Below are 24,300 nucleotides of genomic sequence, written 5' to 3' on the forward strand. Positions count from 1 at the left end.
TTATAGCAAACCTTCCCAACTTATATTTTAAATTCCATTTCAGAAAGCAAGAACGTTTCTTACTGGCCTCTTAATCACTTTTTGTACCTGCATGCTAACTCTTTGTGATTCATGTACAACAATATCCTGATCACCTGAACTGTAGAGTTTCATAATTTCTCCCCATTTAAAAAATAAGCTGCTTTTCATTTTTTTTCTCCCTGGACAGGTTTACAGTTCCACATACTATACATCATCTATAAATTATTTTCCTACTCAAACTATGGCCCATTTCAGATGATTTACATCACCTTCACAACAGATTGTCCAATATCTGTGTCATCAACAAATTTGGCAACTATACATTCAGTTCCTTCACCTAAAATATTGATATAGATTGTAAATTGTTGAAGCCTTGATATACATCATTAGTTACTCAACAAGCCAGTAGATCACCAATCTGAAAATGACCCATTTATCCCTTCTCCCAGTTTCCAATTCACTATCAATCCTCTATCCAACCCAATATATTATCCCCTACACCATCAGTTCTTATTTTTTGTTCTTTGTTCTTTACTATGGCATCTTATTCATTTACTTTTGGAAATCTAAGTATTTGGAACTCTCGTACCCCTTGATATGTGTTAGTTGTTTCTTCTTCCAAAAATACAAAGAAATTAATGAAACATAATTTCCCTTTCACAAAATCAAGTTGACTCCACCTGATGACATTAACATTTCCAAAGTGCTCTGCTAACCTCCTTAAGAACGGATTCGAGCATTTTCGCTGTGACAAATGTTATTATGGGTCACACCTAAATTCTTGTTATCTTTACTTTTAATAAAAAGTAAGGCAACTATGTGTAAAATGCCTTGGGGGATTTTCACATTGTGGTAGATGTAGACACAGCAATACCATCTCAGGAAATCATACAGACAGGCTCACAGTTTGTTTAGTGAAAGCTATTCCTAATTGTCTCAGGAACTGAATGTCTGCAGTGACAAATGAGACCCTGTTACTACTTACCTGATTGCAGATATTTTAATCTGTGCCTTTTTTTTGCTGTTTATCTTGTGCACGATAATATATTTGTCAGTTAATCTATTGCTGTGCCTCAAGAATCTACATATTCATGTAAGAGCATGCGCGAGTGCAAATTTCTTGACAAGAATCAAGGTTAATGCTGATGATCCTTGCGGAGTTGTAGAGGACAAACAAATATCATTGTCGACATAAATCTGGAAATGTGGAATATGCAAAAAAAAATTGACTGCCCTTTGACAGCATCCAAGATATAATGTACATCACCATTTAGAAGATGTGTTGATTTATATAAATAACATTAAAGAGTCATTAATATTGAAGGTTAATGAGGCTCATCAACTTCACTCAAGCTTTAGGCAAGAATTCTACCCTCTGACACACTAAATGAGTTACTTTCACAGGTGATTAAAGTTTGCAGTTTCAAATCTGTGCTGTTTAAAGTTATGATATGCAGAACGAAAGGAAAAGAAAGCGGCACCATCGGAAGATTATTCCATACTTGAATGTCAAAACCAACTCGATCATGTTGAGAATGCACCATGCCATTAAGTCTTTGATAAGTAATCAAAAAAGGGCTCCTGTCTGGAAACTAAGCTTTCAGTCCTAGCACATTTTAAAATGTTTTGTTTTTCAGCTATCACACAAATGTTAAAGGTTTTCACTTCCCAAGCAAGAGCTCAGAATTAAAAGTACATTTTAAAGGAATCAACGTATTAAAGAGTCAAAGGGACCTGACACAGAATCAATGGATGGTTATGGTAAATAATTCCAATGTCATGTTAGTGCATTCCTGAAATATGATCCTTTAGCATTTCAGTGCTGACACTGTGAGAATGCTGAGCAGAGATTTATGAGTACTGTATGAGGAACACAATGCCACTTACTACACAGTACTATATTGTTTTCCAGCCAACAACTATACTATTGAGTGATTTCCAGTGGGAGAGAGGGCAGCAGAGTGAGTCCTAAATCCAACAGTCAGTGCACAGTCATTGCACATTAACTTCCCACAAAGACAGGAGAATCCATCATTAGTTTTCCCAAAGCAGGCTCTCCATCTTGTGAAAAGAATTTCACTAAAAAGTTACATTTCCGGCTATAAACATTTCCCCCTGTGTAATGGCAGGACAAAGATTTTCTCAATGTTAGCACACCACCAGCTTACACGGCAGTTTGGAGATATTAGACATCAACATACTGCAACAGTCATGATTTGGAGATGCCGGTGTTGGACTGGGGTGTACAAAGTTAAAAATCACACAACACCAGGTTATAATCCAACAGGTTCACTTGGAAGCACTAGCTTTCGGAGCGCTGCTCCTTCATCAGGTTGTTGTTGCTGACTTAGTTACACAGTTCTGAGGATGTCAGCCAGTCCCTTCTTTGAGGACCTATGTATGAGAGCCTATGGCCAGTGAGTATCAGGTGATCTGTAAGGCTTGGTATCACACCACACTGTACTTCACACTTCGCAAACTTCTATCAGGATAAATTAGATATCCAAAGTTTTATCTCATAAATTGTAACATCACTGTAGATTCCTAACAATTCTGAAGTAACATTCTGAGTAGAAATGCTAAACTCCAAATGCTAAATACAGGAATCAAAAGCAAATATTATTATTTTCAGATTAGCACAGGTGAAAGGCCTTACCTAATATTCAGTGATTTTTTCCTGAGCTCAGTCCAATGAAAATTCATGTCATCAAGACGTCTCCGTAGCAGAACCCCATCCTCTGCACCTTCCAGACCTTTGAGTATTTTTTGTCCATTTTCATCCAAGTTATGATAAGTATCAGTGTGAGCATCAATTTCTGATTGGAGATCCTGTCAAAGAAGACAGATTACAAAATACATTTATTTTGTATCTATCGATTTGTCAGAAATGGGATCTTACAGTCAGGACAATCACTGAACTGTGCCTGACTTCATGCTTTACTCGATTCAATATTAGATTGGAAATAAAATTGACAATAAAATAAAACAAAACAAAAATTGCACTATTGACATCACTGACCTTTATGTAATAAGTTTTTCTTTGCAACATTTTGAGTCTAAGCCTTGGAAGAATACAAAGGTTTTGAGGTGCCTGCATTATGCCCGAGATAGTTACTCAAGAAAGCACAGATTCTTGTGTGCTTTCTGCTCAATAATGTGTGACTGGATAGGAACCAGCCTCAACATTCACTATTGCATAACCACGCTAAAGGACACAAAACCATCATTCAGGGTAGTGGCCTTTCAGCAACACAACAGTTGAATAGGCCAGTCATAAAATTAGCTTTGTTTTTTTATAGAATAGAAAAGCATCACAGTTCTCAATTCTCTTTAAATTTTAAAGGGCTCCAGCAAGTGAACATTCCTCAAACAGATGCCACATGCCAATGTGCAAACAGTTAAGCATAGACCAGCATACCAACCCACCTACAGGCTTGATTGAGCTGACTGTATAATATGAAGTGAGAGTTTTGCTGTTCTGTACATCAACCAATTGTTTCCTTTTCAGCTTTATGCCCCTTCCTACATGCATCCTCTCAAAGAAAGAAGTATATCTCTGAGTGGATCCATGCAGGAAACTCTGACAGAACTGTCAAGAGGAATAAATCCCAAGTGAGAGACAGTTTACTCATAAGACAAACAGTTGAGACACTCACTCCATGTAAATTATAAACTCAACTAAAACAACTAACTGTATCTTCCAAAAAACCCACAGCTAGGGAATAAGCACATGTTCATACTCAAGGTAAGATGGAAGATCTTGGAGATACAGAGCGGGTCCATCAGCAAATTTGATGTTTTAACCAGTCACAGTTTCTCAAATAATGAAACAATCTCTGCTAATAAAATATGGAAAACACCCAGACTTGAACTAATAAGTGCTGAAAATGTGTTGCTGGAAAAGCGCAGCAGGTCAGGCAGCATCCAGGGAACAGGAGAATCGACGTTTCGGGCATAAGCCCTTCTTCAGGAATCCTGAAGAAGGGCTTATGCCCGAAACGTCGATTCTCCTGTTCCCTGGATGCTGCCTGACCTGCTGCGCTTTTCCAGCAACACATTTTCAGCTCTGATCTCCAGCATCTGCAGACCTCACTTTCTCCTTGAACTAATAAGTGGCAAGTAATATTCAGGCAACATAAGGGCCAGACAAAAACACAGCCCCAATAAAGAGACTAACTATCTTCGCTTGAAAGTGGAGTCGCAGGTAGATAGGATAGTGAAGGCGGCGTTTGGTATGCTTTCCTTTATTGGTCAGAGTATTGAGTACAGGTGTTGGGAGGTCATGTTGTGGCTGTACAGGACATTGGTTAGGCCACTGTTGGAATATTGCGTGCAATTCTGGTCTCCTTCCTATTGGAAAGATGTTGTGAAACTTGAAAGGGTTCAGAAAAGATTTACAAGGATGTTGCCAGGGTTGGAGGAGTTGAGCTATAGGGAGAGGCTGAACAGGCTCGGGCTGTTTTCCCTGGAGCATCAGAGGCTGAGAGGTGACCTTATAGAGGTTTACAAAATTATGAGGGGCATGGATAAGGTAAATAGGCAAAGTCTTTTCCCTGGGGTCGGGGAGTCCAGAACTAGAGGGCGTAGGTTTAGGGTGAGAGGGGAAAGATATAAAAGAGACCTAAGGGGCAACTTTTTCACACAGAGGATGGTACGTGTATGGAATGAGCTGCCAGAGGAAGTGGTGGAGGAATAGGAAGGGTTTGGGGGGATATGGGCCAGGTGCTGGCAGGTGGGACCAGGTTGGGTTGGGATATCTGGTTGGCATGGACGGGTTGGACCGAAGGGTCTGTTTCCATGCTGTACATCTCTATGACTCTAATAAACATCTCTGCTAGACATCGGAAGAAGTATCTCACAACTTGTAAAATTCCAGTTAGATTGTAGCAGCCTGGAATATTTTTGTATCAATAAGTAGACAGGAAAAGCTTATCAAGACTTTGGTGTGAGAATTACCATTTGGTCAGTGGGTGCCTTGAGGACCAACCGGAGTGTTACACTTGTAAAATGCTTCCAAGGTTTCATTGGAACTATTCAGTTGTTAGTTACATAGATTTGAGGGCATAGTTGGAAATAATGGTCTGCATTATTGTTTGGTGGAGGCATTCCTGCTGTTCCAAAAGGCAATGAAACACTCCATTAAGGTCATGATACAAGACAACTTCAGACATAGTTTTGACTGCAGCAAACATCAAGCTGCCAGAAATTGAATTCTCTGAAACAGCCATTACCCTGAGACCTCAGGTCTCTAAATCTCCAACAGAACCATTATGGTCACCCACTGTTTAATCTCACTTCACCGAGGGAATACTTCATAGAAGTTGTAGAAAAGAACTGAACGAAGTAAATTCAGTTGACACAAAGGGTCGTCCTGTTATTAAATAGCTGTACAAAGGATGGGATGATTTTCCAGGCTCTTTCTGCTGAATTTTGCACACAAAAATAACATTTGGGAAATAACATCTATGTCACATATATGGCAAGAAACAATTATCTCTACAAAGAAGCATTGAACTATCTTTCCTTGACAATCAATAAGATGATCATCACCAAATCACCCATCATTAACATCTCAGGGATTACGAGTGACCAGACATCTAACTAGTCCAGCCATACAACTACTGTGCCTGGAAGGCCGGATCAGAAATTTAGAATTCTGAGATTGGAAACTCATTGCACAACTCTGAAAAGCTTTTCCACTCCCTATGAGGCACAAGTCAGGTATGTGATGGAATACTGTCGATTTGCCTGGATGAATGCAACAATCTCAGGACAGTTGATGGAATCCAGGACAAAGCAGCCCATTTCATTGGTACCCAATCCATAATGTTAAAGATTCATTGCTCTGTATCATTTACTAAACCTCCTTTACAATTACCTTCCAAACTCTCAAACTCCAACAAGTACGAGGCCATCCAATGCATGGAACATCAGCACTTGCACATTTTCCTCTAAATCACTGAGTTGAAACTATACCACAATCAAATGTAACAATGAGGATCTTATGCTTCAGTTATACAGGTCATTGGTGAGATATCTCAAATACTGTGTGCAGTTTTGGTTTTCACATTTTCGGAAGAATGTCGATATATCCGAGGCAGCTCAGAAGAGGTTTATTAGATTGATGCTTGCAATGAATGTCTGATCTTACAAGCACAGTTTGTACAGTTTGAGCTTGTTTCCAGCAGAGTTTAGAAGATTCAAGGCTAACTTGATTGAAGTGCATTAGATCCTGAATGGTCTTAACAAGATGGGCATGGAAATGAGCCAGCCCAGATGCCAGATTGTGGCTCAGTGGTTAGCACTGCTTCTTCACAGCACCAGGGACCCGGGTTCAATTCCAGCCTCAGGCAATTGTCTGTATGGAGTTTACACATTCTCCCAGTGTCTGTGTGGGTTTCCTCCGGGTGTTCCAGTTCCTCTCACAATCCAAACATGTGCAGGCCAAGTGAATTGGCCATGCTAAATTGCTGATATTGTTCAGGGATGTGTCGGTTAGGTGAATTAGTCAGGGACAAATGTAGAGTAATGGGGAATGCGTTTGGGTGGGATACGTTTTGGAGAGTCGGTGTGGGCTTGTTGGGCCAAAGGGCCTGTTTCCACTCTGTAAGGATTCTAATTATAATTCTAAAGAACTAGGGGAACACTGCATTAACCCTTTTAAGACAGAGATGAGGAGAATACTTTTCTCTCTGGGGGTTGTCTGAGATTGAAATATTTTGTCTACCAAGGCAGTGGATGTTGGGTTCTTAAATATTTTTACCAAATGTGAATAGACGTTTGCAAAACAAGGAAGTCAAGGGGAATGGTTAGGAATGTGGAAAGTGAAACACAAACTGATCTTATTGAGTAGCATAGTAGTCTTGAGGGGCCAAATGGCCGACCTCTGCACCTATTTCGTATGTTTGTCAAATATTAAATTAAAAAAGATTTCCATTGAGAAATCTATGTTGACAGTAAAAGTGATGCTTTTAGCAAAGCTGGATATCAAAAAAAAATCAGAGTCATAGGTGGACAATTCAAGCTTGCTCCACTATTCAATAAGATCACAGCTGAATTTCCACCTCAACTTTATCCTTCAGGACTATCTCCATATTCTTAATTGTGATAGTATTCAAAAATGAATCAACCTCTGTTTTGATTAAACTCAACGTGAGCATCTACAATACTCTGACTCAGGAAATTTCTCCTGATTTCAGTTTTAAATGGTTGACCCTTTATTCTGAGACTGCGATCTCAGTTCTATACACTGAGTCACTGGAAACATTCTCACCTCCCAAGATCTAACCTGTCAAACTAATTTGATTATTTCTCAATCTTCTCATTTCTTGGCAAAATATTTATGATGTATGAATAAAATGGCAACAAAAGACTCAATCTCTCATATCCTACCCTCCAAAGTACGTACCCAAAAATGTCCCTGATGGATTTGAGTCAGTACCCTTTCAGAATGTTGAATGCTCAGGTTATAGCCTTCAAACTGATTGCAATTCAGACCCCATGTGCAATATCATAGGAAGCCAACTAGCATGTTATAGACATATTACAAAGACATGTAAGGATTTTATATCAACACTCATTACATAATACAAGTCAAAAGCAGGAAAGTGGGACAGATTCACTTTTTGACAGCTTATTTATGAGGCCCAAGATAGATTACATAGTAAGCTACCAATACTGCAGTTGTATTTTCAAAGATTTAAAAAGCAACCTTTCAAATCAGGTTGAAGCAAACTTCGCTTAACCTTTACAGCCGAAATGTAAACTTTTAATAGAATGATAACTGGAACAGGTTAATGTTTCTTCATAAAATTTAGATGTACCTTCACTCTCCCATGAAGTGATTTATTATGGCTGCTCATCTTATTGATACATTTCCTATTTTATCCTTATATAGCTCATTAAGCAATAAAATTCTGTTTATGCACAACAATCAATTAAAGTGATATATCTTGAGCCCAAAAGCTGCAGGACAACACAAAAGTGCTTTTGTGAACATATAAAGCCTGGAAATGACTGTCAGAAATGCTACTGTGGACACCACATACCTCTATCAAACACTTTGATGTTATTTCAGGGGAGTGAACTTCTTCATTTAAATTCCACAGAGGGATTAGATACATACATTTTTTTAAAAATTCACTCACAGGACTTGGGCTTTGCTGGCTGGCCAGCATTTATTACCCATGGCTAGTTACCCTTGAAAAGGTGGTGGTAAGCTGCTTTCCTGTATTCCATGTGCTGTAGGTAGATCCATGCCATAAGGGAGAGAATTCCAGGATTTCAATCCAATAGCGTAAAGGAATTGCGATATATTTCTATGTCAGGATGGTGAGTGGCTGGAAGAGGAACTTGAAGGTGGTGGTCTTCCCATATGTCTGCGGCCCTTCATCTTGTGGATGGAAGGGATCATGGGTTTGAAAGATGCTGTCTAAGGATCGTTGGTGAATTTCTGCAGTATATCTTGTAGATAGTACACACTGCTGCGACTAAGCATTGATGGTGAAGGGAATGAATGCTTGTGGATTTGGTGCCAATCAAACAGGTTGTTGGAGCTGCACTCATCCTGACTTGTGTCTTGTAGATTGTGGACAGGCTTTGGGGAGTCAAGAAGTGAGTTACTCATTGCAATATTACTAGCTTCTGACTTGCTCTTGTAGCCACTGTAGTCCAGTTGAGTTTCCGGTCATGGGTAATGCCTAGGAGGCTGATAATGGGGGTATCATTGATGGTAATGCTATTGAATATCAATGGGTGGTAGTTAGATTGTCTCTCATTGGAGACGGTTATTGCCTGGCATTTGCGTGACATGAATGTTACTTGCCACTTTTCAGCCCAAGCCTGGATCTTGTCAAGGTCTTGTTGCAATTATATATGTGGTCTGCTTCAATACCTGAGGAGTTATAAACTGTGCTGAACATTGGGGAACCATCAGGGAATATCGCCACTTCTGACCTTATGATGGAGGGAAGGATATTGATGAAGCAGCTGAAAATGGTTAGGTCTAGGATATTGCTCTGAAGACCTCCTGCAGAGATGTCCTGAAGCTGAGATGACTGACCCCCAACAACCACAAACATATTCCTCTGTACAGATATGATTCCAATCAGCGGAGATGTTTTTTAAAATCTGATTCCCATTTAATCCTGTTTTTCTCAGGCTTCTTGATGCTATAATTGGTCAAATACAGCCTTGATACCCAAGGCTGTCACTCAGCGATGGTCTAGAGGTATTATGGTGGACTGTTAATCCAGAAACACAGGTAATGTTCTGGGGACTCAGGCTCAAATCCTGCCATGCCAGGTATTGGAATTTGAATTCAATAAAACTTTGGGATTAAGAGTCTAATGATCATCATGAAACTACTGTAGATTGCCAGAAAAGCCCATCTGGTTTACTAATGTCCTTCAGAGAAGGAAACTGCCAACCTAATCTGCTCTGGGCCTACATATCACTCCAAACCCAGAGCAATGTGGTTGACACTTAACTGCCCTCTGGGTAATGAGGAATGGGCAATAAATATTGGCCTAGCCAGCGATGCCTACATCCTGTGAATGAATACATTTTAAAAACTTCTCCTCTCACATCATGGTATATATACTTTGATGACTTTTCTTTCCATGAGAAGTGGGTGTCTCTGGCGAGGACAGCATGTGTTGCTTACAGTGAATTGCTCTTGATTGGGTAGTGGTGAGTTGCCTTCTCTGTTGCAGTCCATCTGGTGCATCCACAGAACTGTGAGGAAGTGGTTTCCAGCCTTTTCCAAGCATTGACAATGCAAGAATGGTAATATCAGTTGCAAGTCAGGATAATGAGTGGCGTGGAAGGGAACTTTCAGATGGTTGTGTTCCCACAACCAGCTGCACGGTCTTTCTAGGTGATAGAGTGTTTGGAAGATTCTTCCAAAGGAACATTGGCAAGCTACTGTAGTGAATCTTACATATGGTAAACACTTAGGAGAAAGTGAGGACTGCAGATGCTGGAGATCAGAGTCGAGAGTGTGGCACTGGAAAAGCACAGCAGGTCAGACAGCATCTGAGGAGCAGGAGAATCAAAGTTTTGGGCATAAGCCCTTCATTAGGAATGATATGGTAAATAGAGCCATAGAGTCATAGAGATGTAGGGTAAACACTTCTCCAATGTGGAGAAGAGAGTGAAGATTGTGGATGTGGCACCAATCCAGTGGGCTGCATTGTCCTGATGCCGTTGAGTTTCCTAAGTGCTCCTGGAGCTGTTCTCATCCAGTCAAGATATTTCATCACCTTCCTGACTTCGGAGAGCCAAAAAGAACATGAAAGAGTTGGGATACCCCTGATAGTAAAGGATATTATGAAGACATGAGTAGGAAAGGATTTGGCCCCAGAAGATCACAAAATCATTACGATTGGAGATTAGTGATAACAAGAGTCAGAAAACATGTCAGAATTTGAGACCATGCCGCCTAGCAGTAGTTGTAACTTATATAACTTGTAGTTGGACTGAGCATTAAATGATAAAGTATTGGTGCTTGTAACAAAAGCAATGTAACACATAAGATTTGACAATAGCTTGATAGGTTTGATGCTGAGAGATTATTTCTGATGGCCAGGAAATCTAAAACATGGGTCACAGACTCAGCATAATGCGCCAAACATTCTTGGAATTCTCTGCCCCAAAGCGCTGTGAAATTTCTATCACTGGGTCAAATTACTCACCAAAGATTTCCAGCTTCTTTCCTATCTTGTAGCCACAGTCTTTATTTAGCTCATCCAATTATATTTCTGGTCAATAGCCATGCCAATGAATGTCAAGGGTAAGTGGTTAAATCCTCTTTTAATAGAAATGGTTATTGCTTGGGACTTGAGCAGAATGAATATTACATTCCACTTGTCAACCCCAAACCTGAAAGTTGTCAAGATCTTGCTGTGTATGGACACAAATCACATCAGTCATAGTAATTCCAAGCTAATGTCACCATCCTTATAACTTATTGTCAAAACAGGCTTTTAGTTTGATGTGAACAATGCTGACTTATACAATTTCATTTCTGCAACTAAGTTTTTTGCTGTGTTTTTTGAATATCAGACCAGAAAAATAGCAAGTCTCGGTTTCATAAAATAAATATTTATAGTCATATTTCCATAATCATTGAGCAAGATTCTCTGAGTATAAAAGCAAAATACTAAGGATGCTAGAAATCTGCTGCTCGCAATGTGATCTCCTTTAAATAAGTATGACCAAATGTAGACTGGGTGACTGCCTTGTGAAACTTCTCTGCTCTGTCAATAGGAATAGCCCTGTTCCTTGCCATTTCAGTAAACCACCATGCTCTTATGCAAACATTTTTGTCCTGGGCCTGCTGCAGAGTTCCAATGTGGTACAATGCAAGCTTGAGGAACAACACCTCACTTTCTGTTCAGGCATTTTACATGCTCAAGGTGTAAATGTAGAAATTTACAACTTCAGAGCATGATCGCTCAGTTCTTGATTTTTATTACATCACACCCTCCCCCAACACATACAAACACAAATACTGCCATTTCTTGTTTGTGTCCTGTTGACTTTGCTGTCAGCAGAGTAGACCCATTTCCTCCTTCTCACACCTTCATTTACACCCATTTTACATCTCTGTTTCTTCGTCACTGGAATTAGTAATCCCTTTGTCTTTGGCTCTGGGCATCCTCACTATCTATTCCACTTACTCCTCCTCGTCTTCTTACCACAGCATAAAACCCATCTTCTTCCAATCCCTTTCATTTCTGAAGAAGAGCCAAATTGAACTCAAAATGTTAATTCTGTTGCTTTTCACATGTTCTCCCAGGCATGCTGAGTTTCTCCAATACTCTGTGTTTATCCTTCAAGTATAATGGTTAAGGCCATATTTCTTTTCACTAGTTCTTTGTTTGAAAAGCAAAAATATGGTTGAATTAAATAAATAATACCTCAGCATGAAAACTGATTTCTTTGATCCTTTTTATCATGTGTACACAATGATGAAATAGTCTACTGTTCTAACTGATTGTTGAAACCATAACTACTATTATATATTAAATAATGATAAAAGAAAGTGTCTTATAACATTCAGTTAACAGTGAGAATAATTTAATAGCATAATTCATTTCAGACATAGAGCTTAAAATTCACTTTCAGCATGGATGAGAAATTTGTGGTTATAAATTAATTGTTAGTTGTTAGCTACCTGCCTGATACCCTGTGTGAATAGATAGGTCAGGCAGGGTGCATCATCGACAATGAATTCACAACCTCGAGCTGTTTACCAGTGCCACAGAAGAAAATTGCCTTTTTTTTCTACCAGTATGTTGAAATCTATGCGATATTGCATGATATAAAACAACAGTGCTACTCAGAACTCTCAAGACAATCTAAAAAAGAACTTGAAGCTATTACTGGAGTTTTTTTTCTCTTGTTCATGAGTGAATTCCTTGTGTGTCCTGGAAGGGCAGGTATAACTTTGGATTGCAGCCATCCATGAAATATCTAGCTAAAGCCCTTTGTCACCCATCAACATGCATCTGAATAGGTTGCAGAAAAAAAGACTTGTTGCCAAAGCTTTTTATATTCAGTGATGAGGCTTCCTATTGCTTTTTCCATGGTAACACCTTGGCTAATTAGTGTCAACTTGCCAACCAATCAAATCCCATTGATTCTGCCATGTAAATTGTTGTGATCTTCTGAAAATTGGCATTCCTATGTTTGTCCTGATGAATATACAATGAAAAACGTTCACAATTGTTTTCTGTAATGTTCATGTACTAGTGAAGGAATGCTGCTGGGTCAGGCTTGCTAAGATTCTGAATGAGGTTTTAAGACAAGACCCCATCTCTACAGACATATAACAAGTTCTCTTCTTGTTCCCATTGATTTCCATTCCTGAACCACAAACTAAAGAGCAGGTCTTTATTTGACTGCCAACTGCACTTTGCTGCAAACAATCCAATGGCTCTGAAGAATATTTCAACTTTTGAACTTACTTATAGTAATATTTGAAGTACCTCATGCTTAGAAAACTTGACACTCCAGTATCTATTTCAGATGGATATCTCATATATAGGGCTACAAGAACAGGTCAGAGTCTCAGAATTTTGCCGTAAATAACTCATCTTCTGACTCCTCAAAGCCTCCTGTCCACAATGAATGTGATGTGTGTTGGAATACTCCCCACATGCTTGGATGACACTTGACACCATCCAAGACAAAGCAGTTCACTTGACGAGGCACCACATCCACAGAGATTCACTCCTTCCATTACTGATGTACAGTAGAAACAGTGTGCACCATCTACAAGACACACTACAGAAATTCAGTGACATTCCTTAGACAGCACCTTCCAAATCCATGACCACCATCTAGAATGTCAAGGGAAGCAGATATATGGAATACTATCGCCTCTCCTCACCACTCATCATCCTGACTTGGAATTATCTCACAATTCCTTCAATGTTACTGGGTATAATCCTGGAACTCGCTCCATAACTGATATTGTGGGTCTACCTACACCAAATAGATGCATCAATTCAAGGCAGCAATTGATCACCATCTTCTGCTGGACAACTAGGGACAGGTAATAAATGTTGGACTAGCCATTGAAACTCACATTCCCTAAATTAATACGAAAAACGATTTCCAAGGAATTATATTTAAAGACTGAACAATCAATTTGAAATAAAAGAAATGACAAAAGTCTTATCTTACTCATTTCGCAGCTTCAATAGAAATATATCCACAAAGAAAAATTACCTTAACACTTTTCTTTTCAGAGCTGATGACTTGCTCTGTGATTGTATTCTCATATAGTTTTATTTTAAAAGATTGGAGATTACATGCAAAGCGCAGTTGAACAGACTAAAGTCCCAGTTAAAATAGCATGGGGATGAATTTGGTGCCAGAACATTAAGGGTTTCTTAAACAACAAGATCAATGCAACTGCTCAACATAGAAATGACTAACATGCATAAACCATCATCACAGTATCACATAGTGGTGCCAAGTCCAAAGAGGTATATTCCAATCACTGTAAATTAATCTCTGACTAATTAAGATCACCGAGACCATTTTCGAGGTTACAATAAACACCTCCACAAGGAAATTCTCAAGTCAATTTGCAAACCTGATTACCACGCAAACCTAATACCCGAGAAAAATTAATGGTCGAGGTTTAATTAGTAACAAGTCTTATTACATCTGACAATAACTCAAAATTAGCCCCCAGTTATTACTTCACAGCTTAAACTGACAGTAATACATAAGTCAGGACCCAGTGACTATGGTACAAATTGTCTATGTCTGTAGTTTATAAGCTGTGTAGTAATAGCACTTTATGAGAAATTAAGTAGAGTATTTGATTCAGCAAGGTGACTTTAACCTCGCTCATTACAGATAATATCTAACAGTCTGATGGTGGTATATAAAACAGATTGTTTAAATCAGCACAGATAACAGATGCACATTTAGTAACAATAGTCTTCTGTGAAGAACAAAAACGACACGACAAAACAAAAAGAAATAGAAAGAAACTCAACTTTATAAAATACTGGATGGGATCTTCCCAGCCCCTGAACAGCATAGGCAATGACGAGTCAGTTGAGAAAATATGGTGAGATCATAAAAATGAAAGCCTTGACATCAAGAAGCTCAATTCTGGAACCAAGTTTTGAATGGTATGGGGAGATTCCCACAAGTGAGCAGTACGAGGCTTATTTTCACATCTTATGTTTCATGTTCCTGTCTGAGCAGGAATTTGAGAAGGAGCATGAATGCCAGCAAACCCAGGCCAAGAACAAACCACTGCTGACTGTCAAACAGCCCCCATGTGTAGAGATTGCAGCTGAACATCTTCTCATGATGTCCAGGGGACACAGGATGCCTGAAGACTATCCTCGTCGATGCCATTTCTTCCAGAGGAATGAGGTGCAGTGACACCACATATTGCAGACATCCCAGGACATTGTCCCAGAGCGATGCTAACTGCTGGAGTGGGTCCCGCAACCTGAAGGGGGGATGGCCATTGTATGCCAATTGCCATCATGGTGACTGCTGTATTCAATCATCAGCAAATGGCTGCTTTAAAGGATCCAATGGGGACCTGTGTTTGTTCTCTCAATCTTTGATCCCTAATGTATCAAGGTTGGTACTGATGCACCAGACAACATGTATTCATCTCATTTCCCTGCAAAGTAAGGTCAGTCCTTCAGCCTGGGCAGTAGCCTTTAGCAACATAGCTGGCTTCCCCGAGGTGCAGGTTGCTTTATTGCATTAAAAGCACTGTACCATAACACAACTGACTTCATCAGTAAAAAAGCTTTCCATTCCTTCAATGTACAAGTCATCTGTGAACATTGATTCCAAAGCTAAGAAGCCTGCACCAGGTACCATAGAAGCTGATATTACATCTATACTCTGGAGAACTGGTATGTTCTTTCTTTACTTTGAGGGCTGGTTGCCCGAAATGGAGATAAGGAATACCCTCTTAAACCATGACTTACAATTCCTTGACCTAACCTTGACTGAAACTGTGTATAAATACAATGCAGCCCATTCTTCAACTTCAGCCCCAATGGATAGGCCTACTGTAAATGAGTTTGAATACTTGGATTAGTTTTGGGGAGTATGGTGTGAGTAGTACACTCCAGACAGAATGCTCCACATAATCCTTGAGTCCTGTACTTTGGCAAACAGGGGACATGATGGAAACTGAAGATGTGGGGGAGAGGCAGCAGTCTTCTGATGAGGAAGATGATGACACTGAGCAGGAGGAACATCAGCACTATACCCTGACATGTTGAATAAAACTGAACATTTTCAGCCATTTAAATATGGTTAAGTGTGGCATGTCCTCATATTGCACAATGAAAGGATGTTATGCTATGTTGGGTATTAGGGAAAGCATATCTCTTCCTCAGAGAGGGTTCTAAGATGGGAATGATGCTAAGGAAGGTTAATCTCTGCAGCTTTTAATTCTGATAGCTGAAGTTGCAATGACTGTCAGTCAGACCGATGATGTTGTAAAACAGCATTACATTTGTCAAATGTGAACATGTATTTGCAATGACGTGTCAGTTGTGCCACCTCTGTGCCCTCAGAAGCAAGGCATTTTTGTTTTCCTCCCCCTACCCACACTATGAAAGGCAGCTCCTAGCTAGCAGCACTCAAGCCCATGTATGGCTGGGCCTTAAAAATGGTGCTAGGCCTGGGAATGTAGCCTTACCTCCACCACAGCTGAGTGGAGGATAGCATAGGAGTACACAAGTTACAAAGCTAATGAGACAATCTGTAAAGAATAACCTGAGTAAACCTTCTAAAACTCAAAATGAGAAAGCCACCAGGAAACACCCCAATTTGGATACTTTGTCAATTTCAGGTAAAATTCAGTTCAAAGAGTCAAACACAGAGGTCACTCAAACATTGAGGACAACAGGATGTGCCTCCTTGTTATGACTGTTAATTAGTGCTTCAAAACAACTGCACCATTAATATCTGAATAAAGAATTGTTAAGTGTTTGCTAACTTAAAATTGTCATGCATTGCAGAGAGGCGAACAGAGCTTTTGAATTTGAAACACAGAGCAAGATAAAATCATGAACCATTTATTTCATAATTGGTATGTGCCAATCTGGAATTGACTGTCCTAATAAATGACACATTCCACTTGTTAAACCAGCACTGGGAAAGTCTCAAGTTCTATGAATGCTGCTAAGATTGTCTTTCAAATAACAGTTACCAACAAAGAAAAATGCAAACTAAATGAATATGACAACATTTGGAAAATATGGCTCTGTATAATAATTAAAAACAACAGTTGTAATTTTTTTAGGTAGTCTCAAGATATCTAGTGAATTACTGACATTTTAAATCATATTAGCTCAGTGGACAGCAATATTTTATTAGGTAAAAATAATGACTGCAGATGCTGGAAACCAGATTCTGGATTAGTGGTACTGGAATAGCACAGCAGTTCAGGCAGCATCCGAGGAGCAGTAAAATCGACGTTTCAGGCAAAAGCCCTTCATCAGGGAACTTGCATGGATACAATAAATGTTCTGAGAAAATAGATATTTGCTATGTGCTATGCCACTGTAACAATATGAGATATTTTCTGTGAAATTTCTCATATGCAGAGTTCCTAATTATAGTTGTACTATTGCATGGAGAGTTCGAGAGAAAAAGAATAAATGGCTTGAGTTTTTTTTCTAAGGTAGAGCTTGTACATCAGCAGGCAGTCAATTCAGAGTGGATCAAAGATCACTTCTGTTAATGACCTTTCATTTTCTATAAACTGAAGTTTCATCTTTTACACATCATGGACGGTAATGCAACCATGACCAGTCGATCAGATTACTATTTTAATTCACTAGAGACTCACAGTCTTCACATGAAAAAAGAATGGGACAATGCAATCAAAGGACTGAGGATAAGAACTATGAATCAGTACTATGAAAAATAAAAAAATGTAACCAAAAGGTAATACAATTATTTCACTTGATTAATGAATTTGCAACTTATAGCCTGCAAACTTAAAATAATTCACAATACTTTACTCACTATCCTAATAAGAGAACTTCTTCAAAGGAATAGTGGAATATGGCAGCAGGGTGAAAAAGAAGATAATTAGTCGGATAAAGTATATGGGAGCGTAAAAGCCGAATGGCCTTCTTCTCTGCTGCAAATTCTACAAAATGCAGATCAGCTTCTCCAATACCAAATTTTGCTTGTGCTTTAATATATCCTGATAGAATATTTATGTATTCATCTCCATTTCACAGTAAGGGAGTTTTGGGGCATGTACAGGAAGACAGGATGGATTATTTGTGAATGGCTTAGTCAATTGTGAGCTTAACACCAGTGAAATAATGCTAACTCCAATTGAAAGCCAAGAGAGATAAAGCTGAGCGTGCAAAATAATGTGAAAAAAGATATGCAGTTTCAAACACTAGACTCTAAACGAAATGCCCTCATTTCACTGAAAAAAATCAAAAGCTTGGACTGGTACACATTCAAGTGTCAGAAGAGATTGCATGATATCAAGACATGGACTGTTGAACAGATCCTGAAAGATGATCATGGTGCTCAAAGCAAACTCCACATTGAAATACAGCTCTTCAAGTGCTGCGGGAAGTTGTGATGAAAGGATGGTTTGAAACCATCCAAGACACAGGGGTGAAGTGATCACACAATATGACGTCTTTTACAGACAGACTAAAATCATTTTCCTTAAACAGATTTGGAAAGTGAATCTGAAGTGCGTCCAGGCAAACTACCAAAGAATTTAGTCCAATCTGTGTACAGCAAGAGAGGGACTCTACTGGCTGAACATCAGCAAAGAGAATGAGGTGACATCAGCCTGTGCAATGCCTGCAATGAACATTAATCTAAGCAAGCCGATAAGCCATTCATGACAACCCAGGGAGACCATGGATGAGCGTTGAGCAAGTCTCTTCTTAAATGACCACAGTACAAACTCAGACATTTGTGTGGAACTAGAGAAGCCGTTCCTTCACAATAGTCAGCTGATGAGGCAGATTTTATTTTGCCAACTGAGCAAGGAACAGAATGACCATTAGTCTCAGGAGTCAGCAAATTCACCAACAAGTGCAATGCATCAGTCACAACAATTACCACAGCAGTAAGTCTTGGGATGGCAACAAAATTCCCCTGAGAAGCAATATCACTCCAGGAACTGGAAGAAACCAGGTGAACAAACAATAATGACTTGCATGTGTGCTATAAGAGGATGTTAATTCTTATAAGGACTATACATGAATGTGTGTGTAGGGACAAATTGAATTATGACAACTAGAAAGCACAAATGGATTTTTGCTCATGTGTGATAATTTTACTGATGTATTATGTGGAATAACTTGCACATTATAGTACATGCAAGTATGATTTTAATGAAAGTGGGACTGTTTGGTTAATAGTTACCTTTGGATCCTGTGCCTCCCATGCTCTTGAGAGCTCTGGATGTCATTAAACACAAAGAAAGGTTTTGAGACTAGCCATTTCATACACCACATGAAATACCCAAAGGACAGCAGTGATTCAAGAAGGCAGCTCACTATCACCTTCTCATGGCCAACTATGGATTAGTGACAAAAGTTGGCCCAGCCAAAAACACCTACATCCCATGAACAAATTAAATCAAAAATCCGCGATTGCTTCTGGACATTCAACCAATCTATCCATGATACCTTATCTTAACCATTGAACACTGGTTTTAGTTGAAGTTTTTTTCTGAAACATACAGTAAAAAAAATTATTAGATTACTTACAGTGTGGAAACAGGCCCAACAAGTTTACACCGACCCTCCAAACAGCAACCCACCCAGACCCATTCCCCTACACCTAACACTACAGGCAATTTAGCATGGCCAATTCACCTAATGAGGCAGATTTTATTTGGACTGTGGGAGGAAACCGGAGCAAATCCGCACAGTCACGGGGACAACATGCAAACTCCACACTGATAGTTGCCTGAGGCGGGAATTGAACCCAGGTCTCTGGTGCTGTGAGGCAGCAGTGCTAACCACCGTGCCACCGTATCTGTTGCGATTTGTCTGGTAATACTGCTCAATGTTACCAGCAGATTAGTTAAAAGCAACTTGTCCATTTTAATTCTTCTGCACAGTATTTTACACTTTTTTGCATTCAATTTCATCTTTTAACTCACATATTTGCTTTAGGTCAGGTTGCAATTTCTCTGGTGTCTCCTTTGAGACTACACCCCTCCCTCCCCCTCCAATTTTGACCAACCTACCTTTGGGTTTCTGAATCTATTAGAATATGATTTAGAAACTGTTGAGATCCCAAATTGAACTCCTGGGGATTTTCATTCTCCTCACCATGTTATAACTTAGGAAAGCGAAATAACTAAACATCATACTCTAACCTCCAAACTAATTTCCATGATCTACCTTGAACAAGGTATGTTTACGGGGAGGAATTCATTTCATGTTGCTGTGGTACAAGGGTGAAACTTTCAGAGATTTTTTTCAGGTCAAAAGTGATGTGCAATTTTCAGCTGCTTTCAGTCATTTTTGCATCTCTTATTTGCTAATTCATATTGACAGGGTTGGTGTTGGGAGAACAACAATAGAGATCTTGGGCGGAGAGGTGTGGAGGAGGAAACTGCTATACTAGCACAACAGAAGTGTGGGGATTAATGCTTTTCTTTCCCGTCCACAAGAAAAGCTGAAAAGTAAAACCAGACTTTTTGCACCTCTTGTGGTAGTAGATCCTACTTCCAGCAGGTTTTAATGAACAGGCACTGAACCTCACTACTGTCTATCGAGGCCTCAGCTTGAAACTGTAGCTTGATTTCTGATGGTATCCCAGAACTAGCTTCCTTGTCCTGCTCACCTGGAGTTTATTTTAGATAAATGCAAGGTGCTGCAATTTTGAAAGACAAATCAGGACAGGACTTACACACGTAATGATAAGGTCCTGGGGAGTGTTGCTGAACAAACAGACCTTGGAGTGCAGGTTCATAGTTCCTTGAAAGTGGAGTTGCAGGTAAACAGGATAGTGAAGAAGGTATTTGGTGTGCTTGTCTTTATTGGTTAGTGCATTGAGTATAGGAGTTGGGGGTCATATTGCAGCTGTACAGGACATTGGTATTTTAGAATACTGCATTCAATTCTGGTCTCCCTGACATAGGAAAGATGTGAAATTTGAAATAATTCAGAAAAGATTTATAAGGATGTTGCTAAGGTTGGAGGGTCTGAGCCATAGGGAGAGGTGAATAGGCTGGGCTGTTTTTCCTGGAGCTTCAAAGGGGTGGTCTCATAGAGGTTAATAAAATCATGAGGGACACGGATATAGTGAATAGAGAAAGTCTTTTCCCCAGAGTGGCGGAGTCTAAAACTAGGCGGCATTGGTTTAGGGTGAGAGGGGAAATATTGAAAATAATTGGAAATATTGACCTAAGGGGCAATTTTTTCACACAGAGGGAGGTGCATGTATGGAATGAGCTGCCAAAGGAAGCGGTGGAGGCTAGTACAATTACAAAACTTAAAAGGCATCCAGATGGGTATATGAATAGGAAGGGTTTAGAGGGATATGGGCCAAATGCTGGCAAATGGGTCTAGATTAATCGAGGATACCTGGTCAACATGGACGAGTTGGACCAAAGGGTCTGTTTCCGTGCTGTACAGCTGTATGACTCTATCTGCTCGAAGGACCATGTGGTATGGGATCATAGCACATAGGAAATCCGATCAAGGCTATTCAGAAAGTCCTGTTACATGATTGCACCACACCCCTTCACTTAACTTCTGTCTTGAGGGGTGGCAGTTGAAATCATGTCAATAGGTTCTAAACTGAATTGCAACATAAAAAGACAGCTCGTTCTTCCCACAAGGCATGAGCTATTTCGATGTCTGGAGGATAGAATTAACACAGTAGAATCAACATTCTAACTGAGTACACCAGAGCTATTGATTCCACTGTGATTTGATTTACAATCAGGCCATAAGTCTGAGACACAATTTATTCTTCAAATAGACTTTCCTATTACAATGCTCAGATAGTGTTAAGAGAGGTCCCAAAGGAGAAAATAAATGAAAACACCTGCTCTTCAGCACTGGTTAAATAATGTCACATCACACTACAGCATCAACTCTTAACAACATTGAGTAAAAGAGAGAATGTGATACACGGGTATACGATCAGCTCATGTGAGTGCATCTCAATTCAAAACTCTCATCAGGTGCAGCTCCACAAAATAGAAAGACATTCCATGCATATACCAATGGCTGTTTAAACACCTTTGTGGATTGACAATATGCTGCTGGCCATTCCTATCTTTATTACCAGCACTAAGCTGTCATATCCCATATCTGACACTCTTGAGTTATTCTTTCCTCCTACAGTTTTTCCGCATATGTCATGAGGTTATTATGGAGGACACAAGGCACCGAGAGTCAAAATATGTTGAATAATAATATCATTTGAACCACATCTTAAAATTCATGTTCTGATTCAATATTTTCCTTCCTTTTTCAGGTAATATTTTAGTTAAAAACCCATAGTTTGTTTCACTTAAAAGGCAAGCAAATGCAGAATCATAACCACAAAGTTTAAGATGAAAATTATATGATTGTTTCATAAATGCTGAGCGCACAGATGTCACATTACTTTGTTCTTTAACAGAAGGATAATCCCACTCTGCTGATAAATGACCAATGTGTTTGATTAACACATCCATGACTTGTTAAAACAGCAGATCATGTAATATCGTAAAGGTCATTTGTTAACATCGTGCGCTGTAATTCCTAGGCTTTTGTTGGCTCCCAGGGAAACATTGCATGTGTCGCATAAATCCTTTTTGCATCAAAATATACAGATTTAATCTAGTAAAGGCACTACATAGTTTTATATGAAAATTTAAAAGAACAGGTAGTTCTCATCATTGTGGAAAGAAGCCATTCAGCCCCTTGAGTTTGCACTGACTCTCCGAACAGCATCTTATCCAGACCCAAGCCTCCATATCCCTGGATTTAGCATAGCTAATCCATTGAGCCTGCACATCTCTGGGCAATTTAACATGGCGAATGTACCAAACACACACATCTTTGGATGGTGGGAGGAAACCAGAGCAGCCTCACGTAGACACGGGGAGAAGGTGCAAACTCCACACAGTCAGTCACCCAAGGTTGGAATTGAACCCGGGTCCCTGGCGCTGCAAGACAGCAGTGCTAACCACCAAGCCTTTGGGCTGATTGTGTGATTACTTGTGCCATTGTAGCCTCAATACAAGGAAAGAAAGTTTAAGAGGTCATCAAAAAAAACTGATAATATTAAAACAGATTGACGTAGAATGTAAGGTCTGCTCAATTATTTCTTTTCAAGCATTCTAAATATTTGAACTTATTCAACATAATGCAAATTATCACTTCAACTTTAAATGCAATTTATTGTTTTTTTTCTCATCCACAAGGGAAGACACTGATTCATTCTAATACAGGATTCTTGTCCACTTTCAGGACCTCCTCCAACTTTCCAAGCTGAGTCTGCAGCTATTGACCATAAAACATATCACACTTAGGACTAAACTTGTCCTCACCAAGCATTCACATATGTTGAATTTCCAGCAGGGGCTACTGAATGGCAAACAAGAGCAAAACTCCAGGTTAATTTGCTCTTTAGCGACCAGTGACACTCTGTAATGTCAAAAAAACTACTGCTACATAGTTGAGAACAGCTGATTTTCAACACTCAAGCTTGGATGTGCATAGGAGAAAGTGAGGTCTGCAGATGCTGGAGATCAAAGTTGAAACTTTATTGCTGGAACAGCACAGCAGGTCAGGCAGCATCCAGGGAACAGGAGATTCGACGTTTCGGGCACAGGCCCTTCTTCAGGAATGAGCAGAGAGTGTTCAGCAGGAGAAGATAAAAGGTAGGGAGGAGGGACTTGGAGGAGGGGCGTTGGAAATGTGATAGGTGGAAAGAGGTCAAGGTGAGGGTGATAGGTCGGAGTAGGATGGAGGCGGAGAGGTCAAGAAGAAGACTGCAGGTCAGGAAGGCGGTGCCGGGCTGGAGGGATCCGGCTGAGACAAGGTGGGGGGAGGGGGGATGAAGAAACTGGTGAAGTCCAAGTTCATCCCCTGCGGTTGGAGGGTTCCCAGTCGGAAGATAAGACGCTCCTCCTCCGACCGTCGGGTTGTTGTGGTTTGGCGGTGGATGAGTCCAATGACCTGCATATCCTCGGTGGAGTGGGAGGGGGAGTTGAAATGCTGTGCTACAGGTTGGTTGGGTTGGTTCGTCCGGGTGGCCCAGAGGTGCTCTCTGAATCATTCCGCAAGTAGGCGGCCTGTCTCCCCAATATAGAGGAGGCCACACCGGCTGCAGCGGATGCTGTAGATGATGTGGGTGGAGGTGCAGGTGAATCTGTGGTGGATATGGAAGTTTCCTTTGGGGCCTTGGAGAGAAGTGAGGGGGGAGGTGTGGGCGCAAGTGTTGCACCTCCTGCGGTTGCAAGGGAAGGTGCCGGGAGTGGAGGTTGGGTCGGTGGGGGGTGTGGATCTGACAAGGGAGTCGCGGAGGGAGTGGTCTCTACGGAAAGCTGATAGGGGAGGGGAGGGAAATATATCCTTGGTGCTGGGGTCTGTTTGGAGGTGGCGGAAGTGACGGCGGATGATGCGCTGTACATGGAGATTGGTGGGGTGGTAGGTGAGGACCAGTGGGGTTCTGTCCTGGTGGCGGTTGGAGGGGCGGGGCTCAAGGGCGGAGGAGCGGGAAGTGGAGGAGATGCGGTGGAGGGCACCGTCGACCACGTCGGGGGGGAAA

The 24,300-nt window shown here is 40.3% G+C and overlaps 1 protein-coding gene across 11 annotated transcripts in view; it reads right to left on the reverse strand.

The window, feature by feature from the left end:
• The window catches only part of dmd (dystrophin), a 2,003,576-nt gene that overhangs the window by 245,027 nt on the left and 1,734,249 nt on the right, over window positions 1-24,300 (reverse strand). For all 11 annotated transcript variants that reach the window (XM_087992890.1, XM_087992895.1, XM_087992900.1 and 8 more), the window contains one exon: window positions 2,678-2,850. In XM_087992890.1, coding sequence (XP_087849016.1) covers window positions 2,678-2,850 — 173 coding nt within the window. The remainder of the gene's footprint in view (window positions 1-2,677; window positions 2,851-24,300) is intronic.

Source organism: Chiloscyllium plagiosum, unplaced genomic scaffold, assembly GCF_037043375.1.
Source record: "Chiloscyllium plagiosum isolate Xiang-an unplaced genomic scaffold, Cpla_swu_hap1 HiC_scaffold_12, whole genome shotgun sequence".
NCBI lineage: Eukaryota > Metazoa > Chordata > Chondrichthyes > Orectolobiformes > Hemiscylliidae > Chiloscyllium > Chiloscyllium plagiosum.